At 41.7% G+C, this 12,325-nt stretch overlaps 1 protein-coding gene and 1 pseudogene across 1 annotated transcript in view; one reads left to right on the top strand and one right to left on the bottom strand.

Annotated features, from left to right (window-relative positions):
- Positions 1–6,593: 6,593 nt before the first annotated feature.
- Positions 6,594–12,325, bottom strand: part of ANLN (anillin actin binding protein) — a 50,966-nt gene continuing 45,234 nt past the window's right edge. The window contains exons 22-23 of the mRNA XM_023532043.1: positions 10,377–10,549; positions 6,594–7,898 (exon numbers count right to left, since the gene is read on the bottom strand). Coding sequence (XP_023387811.1) covers positions 7,775–7,898; positions 10,377–10,549 — 297 coding nt within the window. The 3' untranslated portion in view covers positions 6,594–7,774. The remainder of the gene's footprint in view (positions 7,899–10,376; positions 10,550–12,325) is intronic.
- On the top strand, positions 11,150–11,268 carry LOC111741263 (annotated as a pseudogene).

Here is a 12,325-nt window from a genome sequence, read left to right as displayed (position 1 = left end):
GAAAAGCCTGACGGAACTGGTAAATTTATGGCAAAGCTAATCAAGGACAAGGCAGAGAGAACCCAAAACACACAGGAGAAAGAGTTAGAAGCAAAAATACAGTTTTAAAGGTTATCTGATAATAGAATGTGCAGTTTTATATTTAAAAGCTTAAAAATATGAATGAGTCTAGAGACAGAGTAATTACCAGATCTCTTCAAGAAGTAGAAAAATTATATTGGCCAAAAGAATGGACGAGTCATAATCGAACTGGTAAGCAGCTTTTGAAATGGCTCTGAACTCCCTCCTGCTGTGTGCTTGACCCAGCGATTTTCTCCTCTATGCAAAATACAGCGAAAGTGACAGGATGTCGCTTCCAAGATTAGGTCACCAGACTTCGGTCTTGCTCACACCCTCTCTGTCTCCGGCTCTTCCCGCTTGCTCGCTCTCGAAGCTCGCGGTAGCCACTGCCCTGTGGAGAGGCCTGTATGGTAAGACGTTGGGGGCAGCCTCCAACCAAGAGCCAGCAAGAAACCCAGGCCCTCAGCCCCACAGGGTACAAGGGATCGAATCCTCCCACAGCCAGGTGAGCGAGCTGGAAGCGGACCCTCCCCATCCGTTCCCGGGGCTGATGCCCTGACTGCTGCCTTGCGAGACCCTAAGCCAGAGCACCCAATGAAACACTCTCATGGCAGTCACTATGAGAGAGTAAATGTTGCCATTTTAGGCCACTAAGTTTTGGGGTAATGATTATCTAGCAATAGATAAATAATATACAAACTATCTCCAAAAAATGTACCAACCTAGGCAAGCCTTTTAAAGAGGGGGGTAACTCTTTAAAATCTTCGAGAAGTAGATCAGTTCCATGCTACCTAAACTTTACCAGAATGTAGACGAAAGCTGGCACTAATATTTATGAATCAACATGGTTCCTGATTTTCCTTTTGGAGGGAATCTTAGATTTTTATACCAGGGTTATAAATTGGGGAGCTGGTCATAGAAAAAGAGGGATATCAGGAAACATTCTTTACCTAATAAAAATAAATAAATATCTATTTCAAATGAATAGTTAACATTATATTTAACAGGAAAACACCAAAGCATTCTCATTAAAACCCAGATTGCCCGTTATGACCTTATTATCTTACATAGTCCCTGAAGAACAAAAATAGAAAGTGTGGGATAAATATTGAAAAGCCGGAGACATAACTATCATTACTTGAAGTCGTTTCTCTGAAAACCAAAGAGAATCAACTGAAAAATTAGTATAACGAATAAAGTAATTCAGTAAGTGTTTACACACAGCAGATCGTCCAAGGCGGACCTGTGAAGGTATTGTAGGAAATACAGTCAATATAAATTTGGCCAATAAACAAATGTAGACAAATAATTAAAGACGTGAAAAAACGTGAGTTCCGTGAGGAAGGAAAGGGTCTGTGAGGACGCGAACACCACGCGCCAGAAGGACGGACGTAACCGCCAGTCCATGTTTGCTCGACTGTGGTCCCCAGGGCTCTCGTTCTCAAGGGTGTCAAGGCAATGACCCCAGGACGAACGCTCAGGGCGTGGCACAGCTGCCACCCTGGACACTTCTGACCCCGCCTTCGGAAAACATCTCGGGGGCCTGCGTGGCCCATGCCCTAGATCAGCACCTGCCTGGGCCAGCCTGCGGGCACCCGATGACCTCCCAAGGGGCGCACGCCCAGGGGAGCTTCCGGAAGCCATTCCACCCTCCTCCTCCTCGGCGAGGCGAGCCTGCCCCTGAGGTGTTCTCCTGTCTCGCGCTCGCCTCTCCCACGGCAAACGCGTACTCTGTGCTGTCCTCTCTACAGCCATTTTCCTGGGGCATAAAAACCTCCCGATACTAAAAGAAAAAGGAACAATTCAAATAGAGGTCTTCCTGGACTCTCAAGGCAGAATAACAAAGCCTTTTGCGAGTCAAGTGGCTTTCATGGCTTTGCTTTCAACGAAAGTGATGGAATTAGTAGCAGAGGCAGGGCCCTGACAATGGGAGTGGGTATACAGTCTCTCAGGGTGCAGACGCTTTTTAGGGTTTCGACTCTGTTTTGGTTTAGAGACCACCGCGCTAGAAGCCCGAGCAGCGTTTCCTTGTCCGCTATGGTTGGCTGTGCTCCGGCTTCACATATGAAACAGTTGTGCGATTATTTCAAACATTTACAGTGGCCCGGTCTCCGCCGGTTCCCACCAGCCAGCCGACTTCTTGGACAAGGGACAGGACCCGCCAGACTCCGCTGCTGCCCAGTCCCACGTGCTTGCACAGTCTTCGATGCTTACGAAGTTCCCACAACAACTGCCACCCGCTGGGATGGAGTCTGGACTCCGCCTGCCACCTGGGTGCCATCTCCCTTAATCCTGCTCCTTCTCCATCTCTAACATTCCTTTGGACCACTATCCTCAGGTCCTCCCTCACCTTCGGCTCTTCCCCATCGGTGTAGTTAATGTAATCACTTCCTCATGCGAAAATCTCCTTCCTCAATATTTCCCCCCCGAACTATTGTCCCATCTCACCTTTCCCCTCTCGATACGAAATCCTGGACTCGGTCTTCCCCTCATGCAGTGTTTCATTCTGATTTTAACTTTTAAAGTGTTCACAAGTTCATGTACATAAGCAATATGAAAATATCCTTATTGTAAACATATCGAATAGTCTAGAAATAGTCAAAAGTCAAAGCATTCCTCCACCCACACTGGTCCCAACCTCTTTCCACTGCCCTTTCTCATGTGAAATTTAGAATTGTTCCATCCACACTTTTATATGCTATTTTTGGTAGCCCCCCTCAGTCACAGGGGATACATTCTAAGGCCCCCCGTGGATGCCTGAAACCACGGGTAGTACAAAACTCTATGTATACTATGTTCTTTCATAGACACACATACCTCTGATAAAGTTTAATTTATAAATTAGGCACAGTAAGAGATTAACAACAATAACTAATAATAAAACAGAACAATTTTAACAATATATTGCAATAAGTTACGTGAATGTGATCTCTCTCTCTCGAAGTATCTTATTGTACTGTACTCACCCTTCTTGTGATGCGTTGGTGGGATCATTCCTTAAACAAGGTGGCCGTCACCCATGCTTTCTGATTATGTTGCCAGAACACGGGCAGATAATTTTTGTGCGTGGATGTTTCGCTCCATCCACTACACCTGGCTTCATCATAGGCCCTGCAGCAATGCCACACGGTACCAGAGTTCATCCATCTTCTGTGTTTTATGTCCTGGGGCCTCCTTTGCACTGTTATAAATGTACGTTCTGTTAGGCGCCATCTTCCAGAAGAGCCCGGTTTCATCACAAATGAAGACTTGCTTCGGAGGATATCCTAGCTCCTTAATCAGCTTCTTCATCGGCGGATGCAGACTCCGCAGTAATTTTTTTATTTCTCAGTCCAAACCTGTTCCTGAATCTGTGTGACTGTCCCTTACTTACAGTAAATGGCTTGGTATCTCTTGATTCAGGGAAATGATTACCGAAGTCTTCGGAGGGGCTCAAAGCTTTCTGGCTTAACATATCGTAGATGAGAACGAGTTCTCTGCTCCCGTCCTCCATCCTCAAATTTAACGCCTTGTCCGTCTTAACTAAGCACTTACCACGCACTGTGGCCGTGACTTTTGCAGTTTGAGGTGCAACAGCAAAACTAGCGTGAACTTCTTTTTCCTTCTTCATAATTTCACTGATAGAAGATTCATTCTCACCAGAGATTTTAGCAACCTCAGCTTACAACTTTTTTTTCTTTCCTTATTAAGCTGAGAAATCTCACCTTTTCACTTAAAGGAAGCACGTTACAGCTCCTCTTTGGCGTATCCGAATTGCCAGCATCGTTACTCTTGCGCTTTGGGGCCATTATTAAGTAAAATAAGGGTTGTTTGAACACAAGCACTGCGATACCGACAGTCGACCTGACAACCAAGTTGGCGACTACGTGGCCAACAGGTGTGGAGCCTGGAAAAGGGGTGAGTCACTTCCGGGGCGGGGTGAGCGGGATGGCACGAGATTTCATCACGAGACTCCGGAGGCATGCAAGCGAAAAACTTGTGAATTGTTTATTTCTGGAATTTCCCATTTGACATTTTCGGACCTTAGTAACTGAAACAGTGGAAAGCGAAACCTCGGATAAGGGAGGACGGCTGTATTTACACGCAGATGTGTTACATACGTAGTTTCGTGCTGCGCTGCCTATTCCTTCTTCTCATAAGCTGTTTTGGCAAATATATACACACACGTATATGTAATGTACGTACATATATATGTGTGTAGTTCTTTTCTCTTCTTGAACATTGCCTGGTGTTTTGTAGAGTGCACCATAATTTCCTATTAACCAGCTTGCAGGTTATTTCTAATGCACTTCCCTGTTGATGGACTTTTAGGTTATTTCTATTTTTTCCCTTTAAAAACAAGTATTATAATGATTATCCTTTTATGTACATCTTTGCTCGCCTGCAAGATCATCTGAGGAGAGTGGGAGGAGCTAAAGCAATTGGCCTTTGTTTCTGGGGAAAGAAAGAAGGCGAGTGACATGTCTAAATTCTTTGTAAATGTGCTGACAACTGAACCTGCTGGTAAATAGACTAATGGTATTTGCTAGGAGATCTCTTATCTATGGAATGCTCTTAGTAGGTTATGGCTGGTTAAGGACTGGTTATGGTAAATAAACTTAGAATTTATGGATTTGTGAGGCTAGACTCCTACAGCAATGCCACACGGTGCGAGAGTTCATCCATCCTTCTGTTTTATGTCCTGGGGCCTCAAGCAACACACTAGATAGGGTGAAAAATGGCGAAGCTTGCTCACCTAAAGGCTCCCTGCTGTGAAGTGTCCTACCCACCTCACGTGAGAGCTTATCTATTTATTACTTTGGGCCAGAGAGCATGTCCAGTGTGAAAATGAGAGCTCTGGAAGACACGTAGGATGTTGCAGTTCTCCCTGCTTTGCCAGGACCTTGATTGCCAGTGTCCTTGAAATTACGGGTAAAGCTTTACATGGATAAGATCTCTGATGCATGAGTTGATTTGACAGTCTGCTCCTGCGTTAGCATAGAGATTACTGGATGTCGCCAAATCGTCATCTAAGAAAGGCTGTATCAGTTTCTATTCTCACCAAGAGTATGAGTTTGTTTCTCAGCAACACTAATGGTTTCACCAATCCGAGGGCCAGTAACTCACCGACATTTAAATGTGTATTCTTCTGTTCATTAGTATTATTTTTGCATGTTTTTTTGATTCGTGTGTGCGTGTTTCCTGCTAATATTATTTGCCCCTTTTTTAGGTTAAAATTTTCTTGAGAAACACCTGAGTGTAATGGTGAAGTATGTGGATTCTGGGTCGGGCTCCTAGTCTGCTACTTGCTAAGCCTGTGCCCTCAGAAAAGTTACCTACATTTTAGTCACCTCATTCAATGCCTAGTTCATAAGGTCATGAGAAGATGTAAGATAATCCATGCAAAACTGCAAGAATATCGCCTGGCACAAAGTAAACGCTCAAACAACGATCGCCAGGCATAGGAGCTCTTTATATACTTTGCATATTAATGGATTATTCAATTTGTCGTGAATATTTTCTCCTAGTCTTTTGCTTCCATTTTAACTTTGCTTATAGACATTTATCAGGCAGGAATTTTTTAATGCAATCCGACTTGTCATTTCCTCCTTTACGAATTTTGCTGTAACCTGATTTTTCATCTGAACCATTTTATTAAATCGAGTGCTCCAGACTTCAGTTCACGACTTCCGGCTTTGTGGTCGGAATCTTAGGATTCTTCTTCGGTCTCACCGGACATCACTCTCGTTTTTCTTTCATGGAGGGCGATCGGTAGCCACTCCTTCTTCGCTAAAGATCACGTCCTTTTGCCCTTGCTTCTCTTTCCACATCACAGTCCCTGGACGGCCTTATTCGCGATCCTGGTCTCAACAATCCCCACTAGGCGGACGACGCTGACATCTTCTGAGCAGTATTTCCGATCTTGATGTCCCACAGTTACCTTAAATGTCTTCTATATATGTTCAGATAGAATGATCTCTAAGGGATACCGGGATGCTTTTTTCCTTTACTTCCAGCACACAGTATGTGTGGAATATTTTTTATGAACAAAAGAATACAAATATGTCGAAGTAATAAGAACAGAATCTCTCTAGGACACGAAAACTGGTAGAAGTGGTCGTCGCAATGGGAGAAGACATACTTTTCGTGTTAACGTCTTTGTGTCTTTTAAATTCTGTGCCATGGTATGTAATGCCTATTTAAAAATAAACACGAGTCTATAAGTATATAAAAGGGACTCTCTCATCAGCCGCACCAAACCTCGTCCTGTGTTGGCCGGTGATGTCACCTCACTATTCGGCCTCTGCTAAGCACTTGGGCATCATCCTCCACCTCTTCAAATGCACATCCAAGTACCGTACGGAAATGGCACTCTGTTGAAATGCCTCGGAAATGGATCCCTGTCCCACCGACTCATTCGACCCTAAGAACATACAGTAAGTCTAGCCCTGGGATACAGATGAGATGGATGATGCCCTGTCAGCAAAATACCCTCACAAAGTCCCACAGAACAGCCACACCATACATTAACATAGTATTCCTTAAATAACTGATTCCTTAAGCCACTTGCAAGTATTTATTTAGGTAATAGATCATAAAACATTTTTATAATACACATAAGAAAAAACACATTTAAATGAATAAAAAATAACAGGTGACAGAATTTAGTGTTTATAAATGAGATCAATAACTTTAACGATCAGAGAAGAAAATCAAAGTGTGTTTAAAAGTTGAGGTCATGCTTTACAATATTTTATAACAAAAAATATTAGGTTTTTAAAGGTAATACACTGCTTAATAATTTTTCAAATGATTTCATAACGGATTTCTAGACTGTCATATGTGGACACGAAAAGTAAAAAAGGCAATAACTTTGGCAAGCAAAGTATTAGTCCATAGCAGCTTGTAAAGTTTACTTTTCTATGTAAAGATTCTCCAATTTACATTTGTTCTTGTTACAGGAACAGGAAGAACTAATATGCCGAGTGTATTTGAGGCATCTGTAAGCTGTACAGCAAGAATACTTTAAAAAGCCTATATTTTATGAAAATGTGCACCACACAGCATTATAGTAACTGAGGAAAGGTAAACCCTGTGATTGCTGTCTTCTAAATAAGACATTTAACCCCCAAATCTCACACCATAACCCCTAAGTCCACATCTGTTGTTCGCAGGCAGCCTCAAGCTTTAAACTAATGTGCATGTGCTTCTTACCTCCATTACTAAGAATGTTCCTGCAAAGTCCCATAGAAATTTTTTCAGTTCTCTAGTAACAAGACAGATCATGATCTATAAAGGACCACAACCTTTAGGGAGGAGCATGGAGGCCAGAGAAAGAATGAGCAAGTCAGAGGTTGCTGTCTCCAACCCCTGGAAAACCTTTCTAATTTGAGACTCAGAGCTCCAAGAAGACAACTTAAAATTTCTTACTTAAAGGAAAAAAATTATCATGAATAACTGAATAATTAGATTTCTCGGTAAATGAAGCTTTTTAAATTAAGATTAGCAAAATCTACTATGCTGAATTTTTTTCCTATCATTTATGAATGACAGAAGAGAAATCGATTGAAGTTTTACATACAAAAGATATAAATACTGCATAATATGTAGTGAATATTGGCACATACCCTTTCGTATTTAAAGCATAAAATGTAATTGGCATATCTGATGCTCTTAAGACACATTTATGAAAAAGCTCAGAAAACGCCTAAATGGTATGGAAACATCCCACAGTTTAAGGCTTTCCAATGGTCTTGTAGCAAGCATCAGGTTGCCAGAGGCGAATATCAACAAGGACTTGATTGAGTTTCTGCATCCAGAGATCCCGCTCTTCCTTAGTGTCTGCTGACAGCCAGTTCCTACAGGATCGAACAAACACACGTCAGGACCCTTTCACCCACTCCATACCTCCCCGTACGCTTGCTAGGAAAAAAAAACGCCTAAACGAACCAGTAAAAGGAGCTCCTCTTTACCCTCTTTGAACGCAGGCTAACCAAACCCATCTTCTTCAATGACAGCAGAATTTCCTCACGGACTGGTTCGCTGAATCATAGCTCACACCCATGACACCTGGTAAATACTGAGTTTCCACACCAAAGATGCAACCGTCTTTGCGCAGGTGGCCTGGCCTGGGCAATCTGGTGGTGTGTGCCACCCACTGTGTGGGCCACTTCCTAGCAAGAGCTAGCGCCCCACAGACCTGAATGTGGGAGCTCCCCAAATCCCCCAGACTCGGGTTCCCCAAGAGCTGGAATCACAGGCTCATGGCTTTATAGGTAATATTATTTTGTACTGTCTCTCATTATTTTTGTGCTACTGTATTAGTAGAACATGGTATTTACGATAAGTGATCTAAAAATCCTAAGGCTTGTCTATCCCAACCTCTCTGCCCATTTTAAGAATCTCTTCCTTGCATCCACATTTAGCCACAAGTGGAATAAGTAGTTGACGGGGCAGGTAAGGATGGTGGAGACAGGGTTGCCCTGACTCACAGGCCAGCCCGCTGTTCCGGTTGTTAGAGGTTTTCATGTTCTACTCTTTGGGCATCTTTATAATTTCTCCGCACTAGTATGAGAAATGTGATAAGTATGGATAAGCAGTGAGTTGATCACCTATTAGTCAATGGAGAAGAACAAGACACATGTAATAATAATGGTGACCATCTGCGGGGCTCATTCCAGGTGCTTGGCACTGTGCTAAGTGCGTCTACTTATTCATCTCTATTGTCACCCTGTGGAGTTTATTGTACCCTTTTAACACAGGAACATTCAGAGGGTCAGCAAAGTTAAGTAACTTGCCATGATTACATTTTGTAAGTCAGTGAGTGAGGATTTAAACCCAGGTCTGTCAGCTACAAAGCTGCATGTGTGACAGTGCCCTTCCATGGGATGGGCATTTCCAGTTCTACTGTGCAGTCTGTAGTTGGAAGTGGGCAATATTAATCAGAAGAGAAATCTTTCATCTTGAAGGAGGGAAAGAGAACAAGGTTGGTGAGTAGAAACAAAAATGAGATACAGTAAATTTAGATAAAAGGTATAGGTCAAAAAGGCCCTGTGGAGAAACAGATAAGACAAAGGGAAATGTAGAACTGCAAAACATTTATATTCTGCAAAATACGTGATCGAAAGTTTCAAGAAGCCAGTAAAGACTCAGCCAAGACTAAATTGAGAATGCGCCACCTTCGAACGCTTGGATAAAGAAGCGTCCACTCATATTATGATGTAGAGAAAAACTGCACACAAATGAAGTACAGAGTAATTAGAGCAACATGTGATCTAGCTATTTCTACTGTAGGAGAATGTCAAAAAGGTCTGGGAGGGTGTGTGCATAAAAGATCGGCTTCTATGAACATGCAGTAACGGTTAAAAGGGCTAAAATGGGCCACTGTGGCCAGGAACCACCACATGCTGCGTTTTGGTTGGTTTCCCCACTGACTGTGAGCATGGACAAGGGAGCTAGCCGACGAAAGGCAAATCCATTTTGCCTCTTCTGTCCTCTTCTATCTGATGTCAGTGCTGCATACAAGGTCTCTAAAGGAAAGGAGGGATGAGTTCAACTGAATTAATCTGGAAATAAACCAGACATCAAGAATTTCCAGAGAACAGGTCCCCTACCTAGCTATTTTAAAACAGGTTGGCAGTAGCTAGGCGACTTTGTTCTGTTTTAATGTAGCGTCTCTTGGCTGGAGCATTCTGACATTTCCACCTCAGAAGCTACGAAGCCAGTCTACCCATTTCCCTGTCTACTGTGCTCAGCAACAGCCTCATTCACACAGACTACGTCAAATTCTTACTTTGTCCTTAACTGTAACTTTGCACACTGAAGTCAGTTTTCAAGTTTCTCTTGGGCATCCAAGCAAAATAATCTTAGACTCTTAGCAACAAGCTTTGCATCTTATACTTATGCTTAGAGTTAACAAAAAAGTGACACCCCCAATAGTTTATGATGTTACTCTCCAACCAGAAATTTGCAGAGTAAACGGAGATTGTTGTCACCTGATTAATCAAGGGTATCTTGGAATGAAAAGGGTTGTCTAAAGTCTCTTTAAATACTTGACTTCACGATTATACATGAAATCTTCAAGCTTAACCCAAAGTAGATTAGCTAACTGCCTTGAAAACGGCTACACAGCGATAAACTGAAAATCATATTAGCTAACATATAACTTGAATGTTATGTTTTTCTTAACTATATTAGGTTATTCTCTTAATGATATGTTTTGTTTTCTCGTTAAGACTGTACCTGCTTCAAAGATGAAACTATCTCTAATATTTCTTACAGTGGTGAGGAAAGAACAATTACTTTGTTGATAGAAATATTTACAGCCCAACACATACTTGGTGACACAGAGCGTGTCCCTGCATTGGCTGACAAGAGTCTCTCGGTCATCTTCTCTTTGTGGTCGAACGGTAATTAATTCGAAAGTGTTTCGTCTAGCACAAAATTCTCTGTTGGCTGGTTCTATCTGATGACTGGTACAATTGGCCAGATTTATCCTTCCTATGGGATTCTTTAAAAATAAATTTAAAAAATAATTAGTAGAAAATAACAAGACCATTTAAGTCAGTAAGCATGAAACAGTATTTAAGTCTGTACAAACTTAAAAAGCCATTAATTGAAGTTAAAATTTAATGACACTGGGTTTAGAAAAACATGTTTTATTGTTTCTTAATAATACAAACCATAAATGGACCTAAAAATAAAAACTAAAAATGTCAACTGGAGCTCTTAGCCAGCTTAAAAAAGAAACTCTTTGTTATGTAAAACTTCAAACAAATATTTTTAAAAAAGCAGTATAATGAACCACCATGTACCCAACAACCAGCTTTAATGATGAGAAACACATTCAACCACCTTTTGTCTACAGCCCACTCACTTCCTCCCAAACACCTTATTTCATCTGTAAATTATTTTTATATATCCCCAAAAGATAAGACCAAATAATTTCTCTGGACTGTTGGAGGCCATGTCATTCCCATGGTATGAGAGTCAAAGATTAAAATTCATGAGATTAAATGATCCTAAAAAATGGGAAAATGGACATGTAGGGCACAATTTAGACACAGCCAATGAAAGCATCAACTCTATTAGGAATTTAAAAAAGAAATGAGTCTATGGCCATGCCATCCTGAACAAGCCTGATCCCGTCTGATCTCGGAAGCTAAGCAGGGTCGGGCCTGGCTAGTACTTGGATGAGAGACCACCTAGGAAGACCAGGTGCTGTGGACATAAAAAATAAAAAATAAGGGATTGTAAGTTGACAAGGTCCTTGCAATCTGTGAAGTCAACCAAGGGTTGCCTCGCCTAAAAAAAAAAGAATAATAAAAATTTAAAAATTTAAAAAAAAAAATTAAAGTGAAATATACCATTTTAAAATATTAGATTGGCTACGTCTGGGAATAGGATCGATAACCTCTCTGTGTCGATGGTGCTGGCACAGCTGGTGTGGGTGAGTTACAGAAACTCTTAAAAACTGCTAGTGAAAGCGTAAAACGGCTTAAGCAGTTTGATAACAGCAATCAAAAAACACTCAAAATGGGCATATTCTGATCCTACAGTTCCACCTAAAAGAAATTTATCTTAAGTGAATATATAAGTGCACAAGATATTTAGATAGGTGTAGTCACTGTTTTTTCATAATAGTGAAAAACTTGAAAACATTAAGTGGCAGTCACAGGGGGCTATTTAAACAAATAATAATGTCTCCAGCAATTACAGCCGACGGAATCGTTTTGAAAATCCCCCCATTACATAAGCCCCCAAATGCTAGAAAACTGATGTGACGACAAAGTAAAAGAAACCTTCAAAGACCAAAACTAGTGAGGAAGAGAAAGTAGAGCGTGGTAAGCTGGCCTCACGCCGGGCTTCCCTGGGGTATTTGCCAAACACCAGGACCCAGCAGCCTTGGCTCACACAGGTGAAGTGACATCATATGAAGTCTGGCTTTAAAATACCCCAGCAAAACAAGAACAAAAAGGTATGCGTGTTGTGGAGAGATAACGAAACATGAAAATTAATAACTGCCGAAGCTAGGAGTTCATTATACTATTTCTCTGTTTTGTGTATGTTTGAACACTTCCAATTATAAAAAGTTAAATATACAGGTACATATAGTTGTGTGTGTGTGTGTGCAAGCACAAAAAGCAAGCCACCAGCCACCCAGACACCCCTCTGAGTATGTGGACTAAGCTATTAGCTTCAACTGGACGGATAGCATTTTTAATGGCTTAGTCCACATACTCAGAGGGGAATCTGGGGAGCTGGCAGGAGCCAGCGGGAACACTTA

Source organism: Pteropus vampyrus, unplaced genomic scaffold (assembly GCF_000151845.1).
Source record: "Pteropus vampyrus isolate Shadow unplaced genomic scaffold, Pvam_2.0 Scaffold75, whole genome shotgun sequence".
NCBI lineage: Eukaryota > Metazoa > Chordata > Mammalia > Chiroptera > Pteropodidae > Pteropus > Pteropus vampyrus.
This window is presented reverse-complemented; position numbering and strand designations above follow the sequence as displayed.